This window comes from Sylvia atricapilla, chromosome 2 (assembly GCF_009819655.1).
Source record: "Sylvia atricapilla isolate bSylAtr1 chromosome 2, bSylAtr1.pri, whole genome shotgun sequence".
In the NCBI taxonomy this organism is placed as follows: domain Eukaryota; kingdom Metazoa; phylum Chordata; class Aves; order Passeriformes; family Sylviidae; genus Sylvia; species Sylvia atricapilla.
Window position 1 is genome coordinate 25,901,701 of NC_089141.1, and position 22,600 is coordinate 25,924,300.

Sequence of the window (22,600 nt, forward strand, 5' to 3'; positions counted from 1 at the left end):
AAGCAAATCTAATTGCACTCCGCTGCCTTTTCGCATACTCCCCAGGCTGCTTTTTCCTCTGCTATGCCCAACTTGCTCAAATCCCCTATTGCAGGGTTTTCAGATAATTGCACTGAGGCTGCCCCTTTTAATTACAACTCTTCCCTCCCCTCTTTCAGCCAGGTTATTGAGCCATTTCTGTATATTGCCTGAGACATTTTTCTTTCTCCTTAGCTACGCTTCACTGTCTCACTGAAGACATTGGAGCATTTTCAATGCTCTGCTCAAAGACTACCTGAAGAAACAAAACATACTCTCTTTCTGCATGCAACCTACATATTACTGTGATATTTCTCTGGTGGGCTGAGAATTGCACAGATGGAGCTAGAATTACCTTGCTTAGCAAAGTTGTTATGCTGTATTGATCTAATGCAATGCTGGATTAGGCTACATGCTGCTCCCTTACTGTAAGATAAGCTTTTATGTCAGGTTCTTAATAGTGGTGGTAGAGTTTTGTTTGGATTTTTTCCCACTTAAGATAATAAAGTTGGACTTGTGTGCTTTTTCTGGCTGTAAAGCAGGCTCCCTATTTGACCTTAAATATCACAACGTTTGCTTCCTCACGTATGACATATCAGTGGGAAAAATACTGTCCAACTTAGTAGTGTTGTGCAGTCATATGCTTAAAGGGACAAATGCTTGCATCTGAAACGCAGTTACAAGTGTGTCAGCTGTGCAGATTTGTGTTGGCAAAAACTCTCCTGTCATGGCTACTGCCCCGCAGAGTCCTAAAAAGGCAAAGTGTAAATTACAAGAGACCGAATTTGAAAAGCATACAGGGAAAATGGAATGGACACCTTCCAAGAAGCATTGCCAAAGATGCAGAAAGGATCAGGACTTAAGTAATAGTACAGCCTATACTGTGGTTAACCACAGTGTCACTGATGCCGTGAAAGTCTCAAAATGTGTGTGTACTGGCAGTGCACGAAACACCTTTGACTGACTGTAGTCTTGAGGGGTAGGTATGTGGTAAATACTGGGTCTGTGCTACTCCTTTTCACTCATATCTTGGAAGTAGTGAATGATGGAATGGGTGTATAAAAACTGTCAGTTCTGTGTTAGAGTGACCTGATTTCTGTTTCTACCTTCTGTTTTTTCTTAAACAGTATTTCCCTGTGAAGACCTCTGTGCTTTAATTTGGGAAGATATTAAAACACTCCAAGAAATTTCAGACCATTTCAAGGGAGCGGTGTGTGCTTGCTGAAGATGGTGGTATTTACAGAGAATCTTCATGGATTCTAATGCTGGCATCAGTGCAGGAAGAGTGTCGGGAATGGGTTGGCTCTGGATGGTCTTCTTCTTTCATCTAGTCACCTCATTAGAAGGTAAGAACAGATGTTTTGCAACAACTTTAAAGAGTTTTCTGTAGAGATTAAAAAAAAAAAAAAAAGAAAATGTGCTTTCCCGTATGCTTATATCCTAGTCCAGATGAGCATGGTGCACATGTCTTTCTGTTTGATGGTTGATCACCTTCTCTTGGGATTTAAAAAGTTACTAGTATTGTTTCTGGTGGGAGAGGCAAAACCCTCTTATGAGGGATCATTAGTGAACACTACTACTAGCTATCTCAGAAGCGACTGCCTCAAAGGAGAGATTTTTTTTCCTCCCGGAATAAGCTCCTTGTTTATCCTTTTTGTGTATTTGATTCTCGTGTTCCTGTTCTTGAACCATATTTGCTTTGTGAAATGATCTCTGGACATTTACACTATTTGAGAAGACAGCACCCCATGGGCTGAGATGAAGAGTTTTTGTCTCACCTCTGAAAAACTTGCCTCAAATAATAGATATGGAGAGAATGTTTTACATTAACAAGAAGAGGCAGTTCACATTCAGCCAACAGAGAGAGGAGGGAGAAAGCACTGAAGGCAGGGTAGGGAAAAGGTAGGCAGGGGAAAAGAGGTGCCAAGAAAATGGTAGAAGAAAGAATAGGTGATAGAAGGGAGGGTGATGAGAGCAGGGGATAAGATGGGAGCTGTGGAAGAGAGTTAGAAAAGGGCAGAGGTACTGTAAACAGTCCCCTGGTTTGTTCCAAGAATATCCTTGCAGCTACATGTGCTCAGTGAACTGTACTGCTTTGTGATGAATGTTCATCTCTTGCATTTCTGAAAGCCACTGAAAGAGGAGAGGAGGGAGAGATGGAATCAAGGGAAGCAAGGAAAGACCTAGAGGAAAGGAGAGGAGAACAGTGTGAGATCTAATAAAAAGAGGAAAGCTTATAAAGCATCTCTTAACAGGAGGGGAATGAAGTGTATGTAGGAAGTTCAGAGACTAAATAGTTGATGTGAGATTATAGTACAAATTCTTAAATCTGTGAAATTCTGTCAATTACTGATTTTAAAATTGTATTACAAATTACTATGTAATTCCTTGTGTAACTGATAGAGAAATTGAGATAAAAAAGGGAGGAAAATGTAAATTCTTTCTGGAAATATGAAGTAACTGAGTGATGCCTGTACAAATGAACATTTTTAAAATCAGTGCTCACTCCTGAAAGGTTGTAGAGATAAAAGAGTTCAGAGAGTACTGTGTGATACAGCTTCACTGATCACATAGTTGACCTGCCTGGATTAAAATAGGACAGTAAAATTCTGCCTATGGAGAGGGAACAGTAAAGGTGTCCATGAGCCAAACTTCAGCTCTCAGTTCAGGGTCAGAGGAGTCAGCATCTTCATTGTGACTGTACAGCATGGTCCTAAGTTCGCACTCCAAAGCTGATTTGCATCTCAGAGGTAGTATTTTTGTTGTGGTCAGAAGTCAAAGAAAAATTATATGGTAAGGGAGGAAAGTCTGATGATAACTATGTAGAAAGCTTTGATTTAGTGCAGAGCTATCCATAAGGATGAAAAAAGGCCCATGGCTTGTTTGTTGACTCATTATTATATATAGCAGAAACTTGAAATTCAGGTTTCAGATTTAAGTTGAAAAATATAGGGAATATTTAGTGTGGTCTTTAGTTTTTGTGGCGCTTCTGTAAAGTTTTAGATGGTGTTTAAAATACATTGCACTACAACTAAAGAGAATTGACTGAGTGGGAAAGTCAATCAATTCTTTCTAGTGTTTCTCAGGCATTTGAGTTAAAGTCTGAATGTAAATCACATTTTGTCTCAAAGTAAATGTTGTTCAAACTAAGTTTGAACATTTCTAAATTGTTTGAAATTTTCTAAACCTTAATGTTAATCATTAGGAAAAGAGGGAGAAGCTGTAGAGAAGGGAAGGGAAGTAGTCAAAATATTCAGACCATCTTTATACACGTTGAAGACAGCAAATATACTTAGGCAGAATGCCTCTCAGATAGAAAGAAGGCAACATACTTTTGCAAGACCTGGTGGGACTTTAAACTCCCTCAGAAGTAAAAAAGTTCTTGTAACCAATTGAAATTATTTTGTTGGTATTGGTTTTAATGCATAAAAAGGAGACATTAGGCTGAATTTATTCAATACAGCTCTAGGATTTGGACTCACTGATTTCACTAGGAATGAGCGTGTCTGTGCAAAGTTTTCCAGGCATGATTTTTATACCAAAAAATAGCCTGAATGGAAACATGAGGGAAGACTGCAAACGGAAAACATTTATACACTTGTTATTTTAGCTTTATAAACGGAAACACAACTGCATAAAAGTTTTCATTAAGATCACGTTTCTCAATATTTATGGCTCTTTATGTCAAGAGTTTTTGAGGCTTTAGTTTTGAGAGCATTACTTTTGAGCTACATTATGGGTGAAGTTATGGATTTTTCCTTTTTTTCCAAAGCTACATAAAAAAGTACAGTAATTTTATTTTTTTTAAAATCTATACATGTATGTACTTACAGTTTATCACTGAATATTTAAGTTAACATTTTAGGTTAACCTCTGATTGTAAAAGTTTGTGAAGCATAGAATTTAAGAATGCTGGATGGGCTGCAGTCAAGACAGGTGATAGCAAATGATAACTTGTTAATGAAATAGCTCTTGCTAGGGCACTGAGATCAATTTTATGTGGAATATTGGCTTTGCTTTGATGGATTTCTAAATGTCTACAGCTGTAAACACAAGCAGAGTTCATTTTGCAGAACTCATTAAATATGTTCTAAAGAAATGATGTGTTCTGTTTGTAAGTGACTGCATTTATTTTGCAGCAAGCTCTCAAGCCTGCAGAATAGCTGTACAATCTTTCTAAGTATCTTCCAGAAATTCAAGATACAGAGAGAATAATTCTTCTGCTTTGGTAAAACCTCTTTGCATTAAGAGTGTCTCTTTGGCAAAAGGAAATATTGAATAAAAAAGGTAGTGAGGTCAGGCAGTCTTATTTCATTCTCCCCCTATTTTTTCTACTAATTGGTTGTTTTCTTGGGCTGTTGAAAGTAATGTATTGACTGCTCGAATTGGCTTGCCTTTGAAGTGGAGGAAAATGTACCTTCCTCAGAGTGAATTTTCAGAGTGAAAAATACCACTGTCTTTTGATTTATTATATGCAGTTTAGTATATACAAAGAAAGGTTTCAATCAGTGACATTTTACTTCAGGGAAAAAAAAAAGGGATATTAACCTTTTCATTTGATTGCTTGTGATTCACATGAGGTATTAAGTCCTACACGTCAAAAACTTGGCCGCATGCATGGAACGCCCAGGGCAGAGGAATATCCTGTTGTAAATATGCAGAAGGTGAATGAGACTGGGCTGGATGCGCATCCTGTTTTCAAAGGGAGAATAGACAGGGATTTATCCTTTTGGTCAGTCTCAGCATCTCCATTTGATTTGTTTTCTTCCCTAATAGATTCCTGTGTAATTCCTGTGCTAGGGACATCCGTGTTCCCAGGTTTGTACCATGCCCTGTGTCCAATCCATTCCCAAACTGCTGCTTGGAGGCCTGTAGGACAGGAGAGGCTATTCATGCTGCTACTAACGCTGTTTATATTCAAAGCTAATTAAAGCTTCATAGAAAAGAAACGGCATTCTTGCAGTGTTGGGTCTCTGGGACTTTCAGTGTATGCTTTGGTAAAACTTCGGTAAAATAAGTTCACTTTTTAAAGTCTATGAAAAAAAGTAAGCAGGAAAACATAGATCACCATTAAAAATCACACTGTGCTGTCATCAAAAGTAGCTGGTGGGATAGCAATGGCAGTTGGACCCAAGTTCTAGACTTAATACTGGGTGTTTGGATAATGAACTTCTTAAGCTGTGGAAGAGTAGCTACTATATTGTATCACTAGGAAAGTTGTAGATAATAATTTAACTTGATTTCATATGCAAAGTTGGAACATTTTTTGTTTTAATTTCTTGATGTCTGCATTTTCTGACATCAGTAGTAGTGCAACATGCTAATCCCGGCAGTTTCCTTAGAGCTTTAACAAAAGAAAGGGGCTGGGAAAGAGAAAAATACACAATCATTCATAAAGCTTAAAAACTGTGTTACCTTGCAAAAAGCTGTGTATTTCCATATCCTACACCATTTGGCTGTCATTCCTCTCTTTCACAGATGGTACATAACTCCTGGTTGGAGTGTGAGAATTCCTCCTTGCAGATGACAACTTTGATGTTCTGATAGTGTCAGCATTTTGCAGTGACATACCAAGCAGTTAAATTACATTATACTTCATGGAACTTACTAAACACATATGCCATTGATTCCAAATAGCTTTTCTAAAATTAATTGCATTTGAGAAGTAGCATTGCAGAAGTAACACAGGATCATTCATTGCAGGATTGACAATAGAGCTTTATACAAGGAAAAAATCAAACTCATTTGTCTCATGTAGATTTGTTTTGTATATATTCTCTTATATTAGGAGCCATGTTCTATAACTCTGAAGCTTGTTTTATCATGTTAAGTCATAGCTAAACTTTAAGACTTTTTTTTAAAAAAATAACAGCTAACTTTGTGTTGGATAGTTATGAACAAGTAGGATTGTTTGGCTATTTTTGTTTGGTTATTTACTTGTTTCATTCACTCATATTTGAAAAACAGGATACTGACTACAGTTGCATATGTTATTAGCTATTGATATATTATTTACTTCACCACAATCGCTGTTTAGTTTTGGAAGAAGTTCTAGTGTATTTAAGGCTTCCCAAAGGTCTCACTGTATTTTGTCTCCAGATGATAGACCTCATACATAAATGTATTTGTTTAAATGAGTGATAAAACGTTCCTGATAAAAGGGTCCTCTCCCCATGCTCAAAGGAGCACAGAGGAACAGTGAAAGACAGGAGAACATGAATAACCTAACAGGGAAATAAATGCCCTGACCCAGCTTCTCCCGGAGCTATCCCAGGAGTGTCATCAGTCCATTGGGTGGGAATGGAACCTATTGAGTTAAATCAGTGGAAGTGCTCTCTGGAACACCTTTCTAATTGAAGGAGATTATTGCCAACAGGGGCATGGGATTCATTATGGGAATTAGGGAAGATAATCTGCAAAATTTGCTGCGGGTTGTTTAGGGGAGTAATCATAGGTGTGGAAAGGGAGGATTAAGTGTGAGAAAGTAGAGAGATAAGGGGCCAGGTACATACATCAGCTGCAGGTCAGTATGGCTGTCAGGCATTTGATCACCACAGTCTATCCTATCTTCTTATTCAATTCCACTTTTCACCAGCTAGCTGGGTGAGGGGGCTTTGTTTTGTGTGTGTGTGTGCATGCATATTTATATACCAGCAGCTGGAGTTGAACCACAGCTCACAGTGGCCCTTGAGTCAGCACTATCAGCAGCTGAAGATCTTGGAATGGATGAAAACCAAGTGCTAGGAACTCAAGGTGGACCACAGGTCATAGGATCTATGCATCTGTGATGCAAGCAGCTGGAGTGAATGAGTTTGTATTAGTGAGTCTGTGGTCTCTATATCAAGCTAGACAAGCTTGATGGTAGAGTTAATGGGTTGGGAAGGCAGGGAAAGAGAGAGTCTGGAGGAGGGATGAGACTCTAGTTTGAATGTTTGTGTCTCTATGACTGACACAAATGGAGGGGCTTATCTATTGAGGGAAGGTCAACTGTCAGGAGGTCCAGGTCAGCTGCTGTGGTCATCATAAATTCTAGGGGTTCTTTGGGAGTACTGTCTATGTGTTGTGTATCTCAGTGCACCCAGAGACAAGATGATCCCAGGGCTAACTCCTGGGTGGGCTGAGTGTCAAAGACAACTTCATGGATAGATCCATAGAATAGCAGCCCAGGAGAGCAAGCTAGGTACTGTGTAGGCTGCACCCTTAAAGCCAGTTAGTGGAGGATCCACAGCGTGCCCCTGTGTGTGTGAAGTGATGTATCAGTGAGTAAGGCTGTCTGACTACTCACCAGGAGTGGGGCTGCGAGCTTCAGGTGCCAGCAGGTGGAGAGACCACAGATCCAGAGGTCAGGAGGCTAAATCTTTAAGGACAGTTACTGCAGAGATCCACATTGTATATAAATGCATATATATTTCCCACTAACAGACCTCAATCCTTACCAAGCAGAAAGGGGAGCAGGATGAGGCTGTTGGTGGTGCTGTTTCTGTTTGCATAGCTGCTGAGTGCTTCTATCTGTGTTGATCTCTGTGGCTGGCCATTCATAGATGTGCAGTGCCTGCATGTATTTATGTGTGTGCCTGTTGGGAATACCCACTTAACCCTGCTATTGGTTGTACCTGGTGCCGTGGAGCTGCGGCAGCCTGGCTTGTGTGAGGTTACTGGATTTGACAACTCCTAACACTATTTTTGCACAGGGATGGCTTTCTCTTCCCAGCCTTCCTAGAGAGCATTCACACTCTTCCTACTTGTTCAAGGCATGATCATAGCAGGCAGAATAAGCTCAGAAATGTTTCAGTTCAAGTCTGCTAAGCAAGCAAGTTTTGCTGCTTGGGGCATCCAGCTCCATAGCAAAGCAAGCTCTCTGAATGTTGCCTTTTACCATAGTGCCCTTTGCCTTGTACCAGTGTACATTTGGATATATTCAGAATTCAACTGGACAAGGTTTGGAGCAGCCTATTGTAATTTAGCCTGGCCTTGAGCATGGTGTTGATCAAGATGACCCCTTTAACTCCCTTCCAGCTTGTTTCATTGTGTGTTTCTACAGTTTTAGTACCAGATTCTCATCACACAGTAAAGGGACTCTTTTACTCTCTTCTCAGGATTGTCTTTCTTGTCTGTGGCTGTAGTGTGCAAGGCTTTGGTTGTATAATTCCCTCTTGCACCACTGCACTGTTAAGACACTGAGGGCAAATGTTCTTCAATCCAGAAAGCTGTTAGGCCATCTCTGCCTCCATGAAGGTTGTCTAAGGGTCAGTCATCCTTGGGTGAATTGTCATCCTCTTGCATCAGGGGATCATTTTGTCTGTAACACAAGCGCTTAATAGTCTTGCTTGAAAGTACAGGCGGGCCAAAATCTGAGAATCATTAATGTGCCTATTCTGAACAGCCTGATCTGTAATAGCAGCTTCCAGCCTCTGCCCAGTTTTTCTGGATGTTGACATTATAGCATAATGTAGCCCAAGAGATTGGTTTGTGATGTAAATGTAGAACAGTACTAGCTGAAGTATTTTGGATTTTTATTTCACCCTTTCTGGCCTGCAGGAATTCTCAAATGAGAGTTTAGATTTTGCAGAGTCTAATGAACCCATTTTGACTCTTCTATAAAAAGTGATTTTTTTTTTCTTTCTAGTTTAGGGAAGAGAAATACAGGAGAATCTCCCATCAGTTATTTTTATCTTCCTTGAACTAAAATAACACTTGTAATATGAAATTGGAATATCATTCTTCAAAACTGAGATTAAAGCAAGAGTGAAAGAAGAATTGTAGAATTGTCATAATTTCACTTGTTTGAAAGCCTCTAGATTGGTCAGATATCTTGCCTATTCCTCATTTTTAATGCAGAGTGGAATACTGCTCCAATGATACACTGAGATGCCTCAATCAGTGTTGCCTCTAGCAGCATCATTGCCTGGACTGAGCCTGGGTCTAACTCGATCTTGCAAGACACCTGATTTTGAGCAATGTTGAAAGGGTTCAAGCCATTTTTCTTCCAGGGTGGTAAATTCAGCTGAACAGATCATTTCTACCTGCTTGAAGAGCAGCAGAATACTGGTCTGGCCCAGCACAGTGAAGATGTGGAATCCTACATCAGTCATCAGTGCTAATAAAGTGTCAGAGTGAAGGCTTATACCTGTACACGTGTAGTCATTCATACTGTTACATTATGAGCACAGCCATGGGTTTGTTTGGCCCATGCCAAGTAATCTTACCACAAACAGTGCCTACACTTAGGTCAGAGGTTAGGATGGACTGAGAGCTATTCTTGGGAGGTGGTTTGGATGCAGCCTCACACTTCTGTGGGGTTGGAGTTTCTAGCCATGGGAGCATGAACCATTCTGTGCCTGTTGTCCTCAGACCTAGAGAATGGTTTAACAGCTTGTTAGATTTATGAGTGTGCATGTAGCTAGTGTGACTGAGGATGTGATTCAAGGCATGCAGCCAGTAGGAGAGGGAGGAATAGGAAAAACAGTGAGGGACTTTTGCCTGTAGGTTGCGAAATGAGATTTATGCACTTGTGTACTTTTCATATTTTTCTAGTGGTTTCTGACTTCAAGTATTCACTGTGAAAGGGACAGCTCTGTCTGCTTCAGGCTGCCTATTTCTGTTTGCTTGTAAAATACTCATGTGCTGGGTAAATATTACCTTGCTCACTGGTGAGAAGTTGTTGGCAGAATGTGCTTGACATGGCAGAACATGGGCTACTGAGCAGGTCTTCTCTATTTTCTTTCTTCTCCATTCCTTTCCTCACTTTCTGTATGGCTTTCCATGTCCTGATTAATTTTTCTCTATTTTACTTTCTTCTAGAGTTTTTATGGGATAGAAGCATTATACTTTGTTAAACAGGAGACTAAGATCTGATTAGGAAAAAAAGTTCTTAATGTGTTGAAAAATGGCCTTGTATATTATTTCAGCATATCAAGGCCATGTCTGGGATCCCAGTGGCAGAGTAATGACATGACACAGTGCAATCTCTCTGCCAGACTCTGCAATTGAGAAGGTAATGGGCATGGGGTAGTGCCAAGTTCCTCTGATGCCAGGACAGGCTAGGGAAGACTGTGCCTTAGGGAGGCATAGGCCTTTTGCAGATGTTCTACTGCTCAGATGGGCTGTCTGAGCTGAGCTATCCTTGAGAACTCAGCAGCTCAGCATTTCCTGAAGTTTCTTACATAATTTTAGTGAGGTTGTACTTTAGCTGTAACCATAGTTCTTTTCAGTTTTGGCAAGCCAACTCAGGTATTTTGTTCTGCTTTTGAATCAAGGAGCTGCATCCTGGCGAGGGGGGAGGTCTAAAAAGTATGAAATGTTCTGTAGGAATATAGAGAATATAGTTCAGGGACATCAATGAAGACTGAGGTCTGTATAAACTTGCTCACTTGGTCGTGTCTGCTTTAGGATGAGCGTAGTCTTTCCTTTCCAGTGATTAATGTGGAGTGAATCCCCAGGTGTATTGGTAGGTATAGTGACATAAGCAATCCATAAACTGGAAATAAAAAAAAATCGAGGATCTCTCTCCTGCATAAAACATGGAACAATCATTTTATTAAATCTTTGCAAGGTTTAATAACGGATCATGAATCTTATTTGTAAGTAAGCTGGCTGTTGCTGTTAGGTTTTGGGTTGGGTTTTTTTAATCTGTTTTTTGGGGTTTTTTTTAAAAGCAGTAAGATAGAAATATGAAAATCAAAATAAGCAAGTAAAGCTCCCCAGAATTTAAGAAAAGCCAGTTGATTTATACAGCATATATCAACACATATAAATACCTATTCAACTGAGTAATTTTCTTATTCTGTGTACTAAATATACAGAGTGAAGAGCACATGCTTGCATACCATGGTGGTCTCAGACCCTGACATTCTCTTTTGGAAAACACTATGTTTATAGTTTGTACTGTCAAAATCTCTTCTGTTTTTCTTTCTACCCAAGCAGAGAATAATGTGCCTGAGAGCAGTCAAGGCTGGTACCTGTCTCCAGTGGTAGATTCAATAACAATGGAAATGCAGACTAGTTGTGGGAATAAACTAGGCCTGTGAAGTTCTGCTCGTACCCTACTCTTTAGCAATGTAATGCAAGAGATTATTTAATTCTAGGATTCCTACACAGGCTTGCAGTGTAATGCCCAGCTCCAGAACAAAGTGAATCCATGACAGGATCAGCTGAGTCATAGTCTTAAACTCCCAAAGAAGTTTGGTTCCAGAACTGGGAACAAACATGTCTTGGCCTCCATGTCCACATTTACATGTGCAAATTTTAAATAGGCAGCCATAGTTCTGAGAAGACTGGCGTGCATTCATGTAGCTCATCTTGTTTCCCACCTTTTCCTTTCCAAAACCAGGGTGGCCTCATCTGAACTGCTCGTTATGATAACTCTCCATGCTGTCAGTGTGCTTACACTTTGCCTGGGAGTCTGGTGAGAATATTGCCAAGCAATTTGAGAATCATGAGTTAGCATGATTATGTGCCCAGTGCCTCTGCCCTTGTCTTGGCCTTTCTTAAATTTATTAGTATGGACATAACCTGTCATATTTAATCTCAAAACAGGAATGTTTGTTTTTCATGTGTGGAAGCCCTCTACAAGACAATCTTGTAAGGAACAGATAAAGTTTTAGTCTGACTTGGAATAACACAAGATACTTTTCTTATTTAATTTCTTTAAATGCAAACAGAAATACTTCTGGATACAACTCAAGAGACCTCAGAGATTGGCTGGACTGCACACCCTACTGATGGGGTAAGAATTTCCTCTTCTTGACTGTACCTCTGCTGGGAAGACGTGCATGCATGTGATGAAGAAAAGGAAACTGAAAGCAGTTTTTATATTATTTTAGAAAATTTCTAGATTTTGTACATATGATATGATATGAACCTTTGAATACAGTGTGTTGTGCAAAGCCAGATTGTTAAGAGAGAAGGATGTTGAGTGGGATGCTAATGCCAGCTCCTTACCCTCCATGCAGATACAGTATAGACAGAATAGAATAGAATAGAATAGAATAGAATAGAATAGAATAGAATAGAATATTTCATTTCGGTTGTAAGGTACCTACAACAATCACCTAAGTCCAGCTGCCTAACCACTTATGGGCTGACTAAAAGTTGAAGCATGTTATTAAGGGCATTGTCAGATGTCTCTTCCACACTGACAGGCTTGGGGTATTGACCACCTCTCTAGGAAGCCTGTTCCAGTGTCTGGCCACCCTCAAAGTAAAGAAATGTTTCCTGATGTCAAGTCTGAGCTTCCTCTGTGGCAGATTTGAATCATTCCTGTCCATCCTATCATGGATCTGAGGGAGAAGGGATCAGCACCTCCCTTTCCATTTCCCCTCCTCAGGGAGCTGCGAAGAGCAAGGCTGAGCAACCTCTCTGCCTCTCCTTTCTCCAAACTGGACAAACCCAGAGCCCCCAGCCACTCCTCCCAGGACACACCTTCCAGCCCTTCCACCAGCTTTGTTTCCCTCCTCTGCACACATCCAAAGACCTTCCCACCCCTCTGAAGTGGTGGTGCCCAGCGCTGTCCCGGCACTCCGGGTGAGCCGCAGCAGCGCCGGGCACAGCGGATGATCCCCGCTCTGCTCTGCCCGGCTGTGCTGCCGTGCTGGATCCCCCGGGACACGGTCTGTGCCCTCTGGGCTGCCCGGGCACACCCTGCTGACTGTCACTGAGCTGCTGCCACCAGCACCCCCAGGGCCCTCCCTGCAGGGCGCTCCCCAGACACTCCTGTCACGGTTTGTACTTGTGCCTGCAGTTACTCCATCCCAGGGCAGCATCTGGCACTCGTTATGTTTTGTACCGTGAATGATTGTCCATGGTGTACAAACATTTCAGTTGTGCTCCTGAGCCCTCCATGCTCCCAGGGGCAGCATACATGATCCCAACTAGCATTGCCATCCTAAGTCTATGCCTTGCCAACCCTTATTTGTCCGTCAGGTCTTCTGCTGGTATGCCGTTCCTCCATCAATTAGAGATTAAATCCCTCAATCAGTCCCTCCAGTTTATGAGCAAAGATACATTTCTTCCATCAGAGCAGTGGATCCTGTCACATCCCAGCATACCCTATGTATCAGAGATTATTCAGTGGTCACAAACCCAAGCGTTTTGGCAGTGGCACCAATCCTGAAGCTAGTATTGATGTCTTGGCATAGTTTGTTTCCTTGTAAATTGCCTTACTGCTACTGAAAAGATTGAGAAAAAACCTACCCATAGTCCTGAATTTTTTAACATTCTTCCCAGGGCCCTGAAAACACTCTTGATTAACTTTACACTTTTTGTTGGGATGTTATTTGTACCCGTGTGAGAAAGCAGGTGTGGATAGTAGTCTGAAGGCTGTACTAAGCTCTTCAGTCATCTGGTGCCATTGCTAAACTGGGGCCCAGGGAGGCTGAAAACTTGCCTAAAAAGATGTTCTGGTCTGAAGAGAATGCTTCTGTTTCACACTGGAGAAAGTCACGGATGACCATAACTTGCTGTTGTTTCTTCTTGGCAGATGGTCTTAATGCAGATTCCGTTGTGACGAGTTGGTTAGTCAGACCTTCACAAGAATGCTTGAGCAGATAGATTCCTTCTCTTCTGTCTCACTTGTGCACGTCCTCTGTCATACCCAGGGCCTTGTACCTGTTCTGTAAAGCTTGTTGAGAGGGTAAAGAGAGTTTTGTCTTAACCCTTATAAGCTAACCTTTGTCTTCACCTTTGTCTTAACCCTTTTAGCTCCTTTGTAGTCTAAGCTTTGTACAGGAACCTGCTTCCACCCCTCCTTATACCTCCCTTGTGCCTTCCCCCAGGCATAAACCAGATCTGGACCTGCCCCTGCAGTGGCCATGCTGAGTGGTTTATGTGCCTAGGAGATGGCAGAATACAGTGACTTCTGCTTTAATGTGTTTTACAGAGAACAGCGCCATGTTGCTCTGTCTCATTTGCTTGTGTCCTTTGTTTTGCTTCTGGAGAAAAGAGATGGGAAGATAGGAAGGAAGAAAGTGTGACACTTGCATTTTAAGATTCTCAATGTCATGTGACCAAGTTTGCATGATTCATGTTTTTTGTCACAACAGTTCTTACTTCAGAGCTTTGACTGCTCTTCTTTACAGGGTCATACTCTGTCTAGAATGCTCTTCTGCACATGGCCTCAACAAGTTCAAATCTTGTCGTAGACATGGCAAGGAGAAGGGGAAAGACAAACCCTGTACTGTATTGTTGGTGCAGTTGAATACTGAATGCCTTTTTTTTTTTTTTTTTTTTTTTTACTGTTTCTTTTTTCTCCTCTATGTCCGTTGTAGTGGGATGAGGTAAGTGTCCTGGATGACAAGAAGCGCCTGATCCGAACCTTTCAAGTGTGCAACGTGGCTGAGCCAGGTCAGAATAACTGGCTGCGCACCCACTTCATAGAGCGGCGCGGAGCCCACCGCGTCCACGTGCGCCTCCGCTTCTCAGTGAGGGACTGTGCCAGCATGCGCACCGTGGCCTCCTCCTGCAAGGAGACTTTCACACTCTACTACCACCAGTCGGAGGCTGACATAGCCTCTCAGGACATGCCAGAGTGGCGTGAGGGCCCCTGGACCAAAGTGGATACTATTGCAGCTGATGAAAGCTTTTCCCAGGTGGACAGCACTGGGAAGGTGGTCAAGATGAATGTCAAAGTGCGTAGCTTTGGGCCACTCACCAAGCAAGGCTTCTACCTGGCCTTCCAGGATTCGGGAGCCTGCATGTCCTTGGTGGCAGTCCAAGTCTTTTTCTACAAGTGCCCAGCTGTGGTGAAAGGATTTGCTTCCTTTCCCGAGACGTTTGCTGGCGGGGAGAGAACTTCACTGGTGGAGTCCCCGGGGACATGTGTACCCAATGCTGAAGAGACGAGCACGACGGGGTCCTCCAGTGTCCGGCTGCACTGCAATGGAGAAGGAGAGTGGATGGTGGCCATTGGGCGATGTACCTGCAAGGCTGGCTACCAGCCTGTGGATGATGAACGAGCCTGCCAAGGTGAGAAAACGTTTTTCCTCTCCTCCTTAGGCAGCCATTCTTCCACTGGTTCTCTGGGTCAGCAATCTTTGGCTCTAGCCAAAATTTCACAGAATTGGGAGAATAAATCATTTCTCACAGAGATCGCCTTGTAGCAGCCCATTCTCACACATTTCACTCCTCAGACTGGAGCTGGAGCGACTACTTGTTATGGTTTAGGAATAGTGTGCTCTAGTTTGGTATTGCCACTAAAATCATGCTGTCACTCGCTCCCCCTCCAAATGGAATCACAAAAGGCAAAGATAATTGGTTAAGATAAGAACAATTTACTGGAAACAGCAGTGAGATAATAAAATGAGCAGTGACAGCAATGATATTAACAACAAAGTGTGTAAGACAGGTGATTTACATGGGAAGTGACAATAAACAAGGACCGATCCAATTGGCTCTTTCCAACATGTTTTCTCCCAGCTGAAAGGGATGCCCTTTTCCTTGGAGTGTGAGTGCCTTTCCCCTGCCTCTGTCAATGATAAGAGGTGGTGTAGAGTACTATCTGGTCCTGATTACACCCCTACAGCCACACACTCCCAGCTAATAGAAAAAATTGTCCTTGTCCTGGCCAAAACAGGACACTACTTGTTGCTGCTAAGAACATGGTTGGAAACTCCACTCAGGCCTTAGTTACCTGTCTGTGGCTGCCACCACAGACAGCCTCTCAGTGTACTTATACCAAACTAGCAGAAGCTGTCACTAGCCAGATCTACCATGATTCTACTTCTTTACCAAGAGGCAACAGCATTAGAAGAAAGATGCCGCATGGAGGAGAGCTGAGCCCAGAGATAATGCACTCTCTGTCCTAGTTATTTCTGGCCCTTTTGCTAGTGTATAGTAATAAAATAAAAAAAGGGGAAATGGCAGCAGCCTGGTCATGGGACAGAGAAAATGTGGCTCTGTGAGCCTGTACTGACTAGAAAAAGCAGTCATAGTGGTATCATCATTACCAATAATGTACTTTCTGCCGCAGGGTCAGTGGCATTTCTGTTTGTAGGTGGAACTATTGGGCTAAAATCTGGCCAAGCCTGAACAGCCAGTCTAATGTCATGATTGTGTTCCTATCTGAAGCTTAGGACAGTACATTAGAGCAAACTGCTTATGTTGATTATATAATTTGTGTATGATGTTCTTCTGGTGCTTCCTTTGTTTTAATACACATCTACTCAAAATCTCTCAGCAGTGTGTAAAGCTGCTGCACTACACTTAGTAGTCTAAAAAATAAATGTCATGTGGGACCCAGTTTTGGCTGCAGACAAAGTTTAGAAGTTGGATTTGTTCAGACAAGGGTTCAACTTGGACATGGAATGTACAAATACTCTGGGTAATACTGAGTGCAAATGCAACTAATAATTAATAGTTGTCAATAGGTTACCTTAAATTCCTGTTTCGTTAGGTGATTTGGGTCATGCAAAATAGCTTTATTAAAATACAGGTCATTGTGCTAGAGACTTAAAAAGCAATTAAAATTGGTATGTGCTTTTCATTTGTTTAAACTTTGAGAATAATTAAAATATGTGTGCCTTTTTATCATGCTCATTCTGAGAGAAATGTAACTACATTCATTCAGTACTGCTCCAGAGACAGTAAGCTCTGACATAGAGCAGCTCTGTATGGCATCAGTAGCATGACTAGTTCACAGTCTAAATAAACTGCCAGTCAATAATTTAGTTTCAGGTAGTAGTCTTAAGCAGTTTAAAAAAAAATAAAAATAAGGATTTTTTTAAAAAATCTGTCTTCCATTTTTTGTAGTATTCAGTGAAAGCTGATACTTCCTTACGGCCTCACTGTCACAGAAGCTGGAGATAGATGAAAATGGTTAGTATTATTAGGGATAACTGAAGTAATGACAGTCTTATCAAGCTATGTAAGTCAGTTCCTATCATTTACTTCCTGAGATTCCATGAGCAGCCTAGAGCAGCCAATGACGACCAAATATGAATAATAATGTTATTATTATTTTATTTTTTTTTCTTTACTCCTCATGTTTCTTGTAAACTCCTCTGGCTTGATCATCCTTCCTGATCTCTTTTCCTGCTAACCACATGTTTCTGTCCTGTCTGAATGAAGCCACATTCAGCTCTTGTCTCCTTGCTTCTCTGTGTTTGTGTGGAATCTTCTCCAGCCCTTCTCCTCTGTACATGTGTTCTCCCTTCCTAACAACAGACATACACCATGATAGAGAGCTGCCACAGTGTTCTAGGCGAAACACAGAACAAAAGCAATAGCTCAAGGGCAGATTTCTACTGATGATAATGCAGAGAGGTGTTCTTAATAAGACTGAAGAATCAACCAAGGATAAGAAGGAGAAGCAAGTTTCCTTCTTACACTTTGGTAGAAGAGTGTGTGGGCATTTCCTTCCCCCTCACCATATGCAAGCCTGTGGAGTCCTTCCTGGACCAGCTGTTACCTCTTTATTTAGAACAACAAATCTGCCAAGAGCCATTCTGGGCAGATAGATAGAAAGCCCTTTCTTTCCCCCTGCCCCCGATCATGATTTAAGGTACTTTCTTACCTTACTTTTTTAAGACTGCCTGCTCTATGTTACTATATGTTATATGCTCTATGTTACTATAGGGCAGATTTCTCCAGCTTAATAGAAGAGTGAAACAGCAAACCTTAGGAAGCCCTTTTGGGTGATGTGGGGCGCAATCTGTGTGGGATTCACTTTTGACTTTGAGTAGACTTGTCATGCTGAGCAGTCAGAAAAGAGAATGGCAGTTTACAGAGGAAAAAAGAAGGCTGGGACCTTGGTTCCTTTTCTTTCTGTACATGTATACACAGGGGGTGCCTTGCCTTGCAAAATCATATAGGATTTAAATTACCAGGTGCTTTTTAAAATAATATTTAGAATTTATGACTGGGCTATTTAAAAAAATATTTCATAAATGACAATGTAGACAAAAAAGAGAAGAGGAATGACTGCCTGATAAAGAGCTAAGCTGAATTCCAAATAAAGAAAGACAGAGCTTTGGACAGAGCTGAGCTGATTAGCTGTGTGTGTGGCACCTCTGTACAAACATATACGACCAGAGGCAGAAAACACCAGCCAGAAAGAGGAGGAGGGACCAAGTTTAGAGTGAAAAGCGTTAAGCTGAACTTGGGAGAGGGAGGAGGAAAGGTGTTGGTTTAATGTTTGTTTTTGTTTTCTCATTACCCAAATCTATGTTAATTAGCAATAAATTAAATTTCCCCAAGCCAAGTCTGTTTTGCTTGTGATAGTAATTGGTAAACCAGCTCCCTGTTCTTTATAGCTTCTTTACCTCTGTCCACGAGCTTTCTTATCCACTTTTCATCCAGTGTCTTGCTGAGGAGGGAGAGTAAGAGGGTGGTTGGGTGGGCATTTGGGTGTTTACCAAGGTCAGCCATCCACATGGCTGCCTCTCTTCTTTCTCTGAATGATTGTTTCTAAGAGTATTTAGCAAGCAAAAAGTCTGCCTGTCATCTGGAGTAGCTTTATAAGGATTCCATAAAGTTGCCCATGTCCTTTGGCTAATATGCAGTCCCTTCTGATTGCAGAAGGAATCGCATCTGTATTACTGATAACTGCAGGAGCAAGCAACTGTGCACGGAGCTGTTGGAGGTCTCATTTGGGAAGAATATTGCATGATTATTTTTGTGTTTTCACACAAGGTTTCTCACCAGCTTTTTCAGTGTGTGAGGCTAAGAGAATGTTAAGATTTATATTAAAGTAAAAGATTCAATAGTCTTCTAAAAATATGCACATACTAGTAGCAAAGGGAAAAAAAGAGCACCATAAGCTCTTCTTAAATTTTAATCACTTCAAGGATGCTTCCTTTAAAACCACAGGGTAATTTACATTGCAGGGACTTGTGAAAGTCATCTGTTCCAACCCCATGCTCAAAGCAGGACCAAATTGGGTTAGGTCACTCAAGGCCTGTTCTAGTCTAGTTTTAGTTATTACTGAAGATGAAGATTACACAATGTCCCTGGGCTACTGTTCCAATATTTGACAACACCCATGGTGAAATTACTTTTTCCTATGTAGAAGAAGATTCTAGTAAAATGTAGTAAGAGGTTATTACAACTTGTGTCTATTATCTCGTGTTCTGCCACCTACACCTTCTTCATATCCTCCCATCAGGTGGCTGATGACAGCCGTAAGCTCCCGCCCCACAGCCTGCTCTGCTTCAAAATGAACAAACCCAGTCTTGGCCTCTCCTGGCTAAGAGCTTTGATTTCAAGGTAAACTCACAGTGGGCAATGTTTGGTGCCTTGATCTAGATTACCCTTTTCAATTTTTTTTTTCTTCCATATTGCTCCTTTCATCAGCTTCTCCAGCCTTCTTCTGCCACTTACACATACATTTTCGTGCTTTTCAAGTAGTTTACTTCAAACACATCAAGTGTTTGTTGTCTACTCATACTCTGTCCTACCCTGCCCAAATTTTTCCTCTCATGTTTTTGCCTTTTCTTTCCTCACTCAATCCATTCCCTGGCAGTTCTCCCACATATAATTAGCCAGTAATTGCTTCAGCTCCACCTCTTTTACCTAAAATATCCCTTACTCAACTGATTTCCTATCAACAGTTAAGCAGGAAAGAGTTCTTAGTCACTTCATTTATTTTATCTCAGTTGATTTGATGCTCTTCTCTAAGGCTCAAAAGACACACTTTCCTCTCCTTATGCTTATTTCATTTTCCACTCTCTCTTCCCCACCCAAACAGTTGTAGTAACTGTGAAACTCTAGATCAACCCAGGGCCCTATTGCATCACTGTGCCTTGCTTCTATTGCTGACTGATCCCACCTTATTCAGAACAAGATGCAAGATGCACAGTAGCAGTCACTGTGGAATAGCCTGTCCCAGTAGGAATTTGCTTCTACCATAAACTAGCCATAGATATATTTATTGGGGGGGAGGGGGGAAAAGTGCTTTATCTAAAAGGCATTACAATTTTTATTTTCTTACGTGCTTGCTGCATGCTAATTATGCTGTCTTTCCAGCATTTTGAGAAATGTAATAACTAAATGTCTACATCATGGTTCTACAATATTATCAATTGCTAACTCCTTTCCATCATCTTGTCCTCCAAGTGCCAAACTCCATCCCTTTGCCTCGGGTCATTCTCATTTGAGGCCCTCTGTAGCTCTACACATCCAGTTTTCTCTAGGCCTCAAAATCATCTCTGTCCATTCATCCCTCCCAGTTCCAGCTTTGACACTGTTCATTTTCAATACTCTCACATCTTGCTGCCCCACAGTACACCTGGGAGCAGAACTTCTATATAAAAGACAGATCACTTGTCTCAATCAAGAAGAGACCAATTTTATGCTCTTCTAAGTGTCTTCCTGTGTCCCTGTTCAGTGGCAAGTCATAGCTGCATACAAAAAGTCGATGTCACCTGTATCACATCCCCTAAAGTCACTGCTGGGTGTACATAAAGCTCTGTAGAAGTTCCCAACTTCTTTTCTTGGTCTTCCTCCCCTTGCTGCATTTTGTGTAGCTCTCCAAATATTTCCTCTCTGCTCTTACTGTCTGAGTGAGCTTTTAAATGCCTCTTTCTCCACCTCTTTGGTTCTTGGTCTGTCCTGTCGTCATTTTAATTTTCTTTACCGTCTCCCTACTGCCATTCCATGGTTCCAGCACTTTTCTGTGCTGGTATTGCTATTTGTTCCTGCTAGAAGTCTGTCAGAAGCTGCTCCTCTGGCCTCCCGGGTGGAGCTTGTCTCCAGTGAGCAGTCAGGCAAACACAGGCAGCACAGGGGCGAGCGTTGTAGGGGGAGCTGAGGAAAACTGGGTCAGTGTCTGAGATGAGCTGTGCCCAGCTGAACTGTTGTGGCATTCTGACACTGTGCCAAGATATGAAAAATGACTGAGACAAGCTGAGGGAAAAGCGCTTGCGCGCTCCAGACTCTGCCTTCCCCTTTCATAGTAGGCTTGACTTGATGGGAAGTGGCAGCTTGCTCTGCCCCCTGAGGTGCTAGCTCTGCAACCCTCTGTCCGTGCATTGGATATTGTGAATCAATCAGAACTAGATCTGTGTTTTCTTGGAAAGTCCTGGTGCTGGGGGATGGTCAGTCGTACTGTCTGGCCTGTGGCTTAGCTTGTGTTCACGTTTTGTGTGAAGTTTTTCTGCAGGAACACAGAGGTGGTTCAGGAGAAGCCGCCCTTGTTCAGGCTTTCTCTGGGATGGTCCTGAAGTGGTAGTGTTCGCTGAAGGAAAACATACTAGTCCTAGTGACAGTGGGCCTGCTTCAGTCTGTATATTTGTTACGACTGTCTCCACTGAGCACAGTCATCTGCAGAGGCTGTAGGACCAGCAAATGGACCTGATGCCATGGGCTGAAGTAAGAAGGGAATGCAAGGTTAGATATTCAGAAACAAATGAGAGATGGATTCTGTCTGCGTGTGCAAAGACAGCCCTAGGCTCACTGTAACTGCTTGAATAAAAGGAAGTGGCTTTTGCCTATTTAGATTGCCAGGGAGTTTTTTTTCTCTTTCCTCCTGACTTGACCTTCAATATACTATTTATAGTGACTGGACTGAGCCAATGCCAGGAAAAGCTCCATGTCTTGGGAACAATTATTATTGCTATCTGTGGGCTGAAGTCCTGAGTGCTGTGGGCAGCCTATCTTAGGCAATTCTGGAGAGGGATAAAGGTGCTTGTGAATGTAAGCAGCTCTGTGACTGGATGCAGTGGCAGGGCTCAGGTGGAAGCAGAAAGTTTGTAATAGATGCAATGCCTGCCTTTGGAGGCCATTCTTTAGCTTCTTGTAGCTGGAGGCAAGTTAGTGTCTACTTTATTCAGTCCAGCCATTTTGGCCAAAATGACAGATCTAAAATATAAGCAACAACAAAATTTAGGCCATGGTATTCTTTTTCCAACTATATTTTATTGGGAAGGTGAGAGAGATGTGAATCATGTTTAATCACTGTAAATCAGCTTTGCTTGCAGTATGCTATATGATTTCATTTTGCTGTTTTTCTTCTGGAAATAGAAATACCCAGGGGCAGAACGAGAGTTTCAAAGCATGATTGTTTCTCTGTATCTGCCATCCCTCCTGGAAATAACAACGTGAGATTATAGGTTTATGTAGTAATTATTTTTTTCACTAGACAATAAAAAATAATCACTGTGGAGAGATCTTCCCTCCCAAGTTGCTCAGTATTCCACTCCACAGTTCTTCAGGTGCAATTTCTGCAATGTGAGTGGAACTGGGCAGATGAATCTCTTCCTTATTGCTTTTCTTTACACTTTTCTTTCTTACTTAGCGTCTTTTCTCAGGCCCCTCCCTCAGAGGGAACCTGACAATTCTATTCTCATTTCACTTCTGAACATCTGAAATGAGATGTAGTCTAGTGTCAAGAACTTTCCATTCATTGTTCCCTGTCCACCCACCCATAATCATATATGTGATGAATGATCTGGCAGTGAGGCAACTAAGACCACAGGGTTCTATCCACACATTTTAATTGGCTTATGTTTTAGGGAAAACACAGAATAGCTGAACTTGGAAGAGATCTCTGGAATACACCTTAACCCTCTCCCTGCACAAGCAGGGTCATCTCTGGCAAGTAGCCCAGCACTAGGTCCAGACTACTTTTGAATTTTTCTAAGGAAGGAGTCTC

General features: G+C 41.8%; 1 protein-coding gene across 1 annotated transcript in view; it reads left to right on the plus strand.

Moving 5' to 3' along the window:
• Positions 1-1,035: 1,035 nt before the first annotated feature.
• Positions 1,036-22,600, plus strand: part of EPHB6 (EPH receptor B6) — a 48,613-nt gene continuing 27,048 nt past the window's right edge. Inside the window, exons 1-3 of the mRNA XM_066341063.1 lie at positions 1,036-1,364; positions 11,679-11,743; positions 14,283-14,979. Coding sequence (XP_066197160.1) covers positions 1,271-1,364; positions 11,679-11,743; positions 14,283-14,979 — 856 coding nt within the window. The 5' untranslated portion in view covers positions 1,036-1,270. The remainder of the gene's footprint in view (positions 1,365-11,678; positions 11,744-14,282; positions 14,980-22,600) is intronic.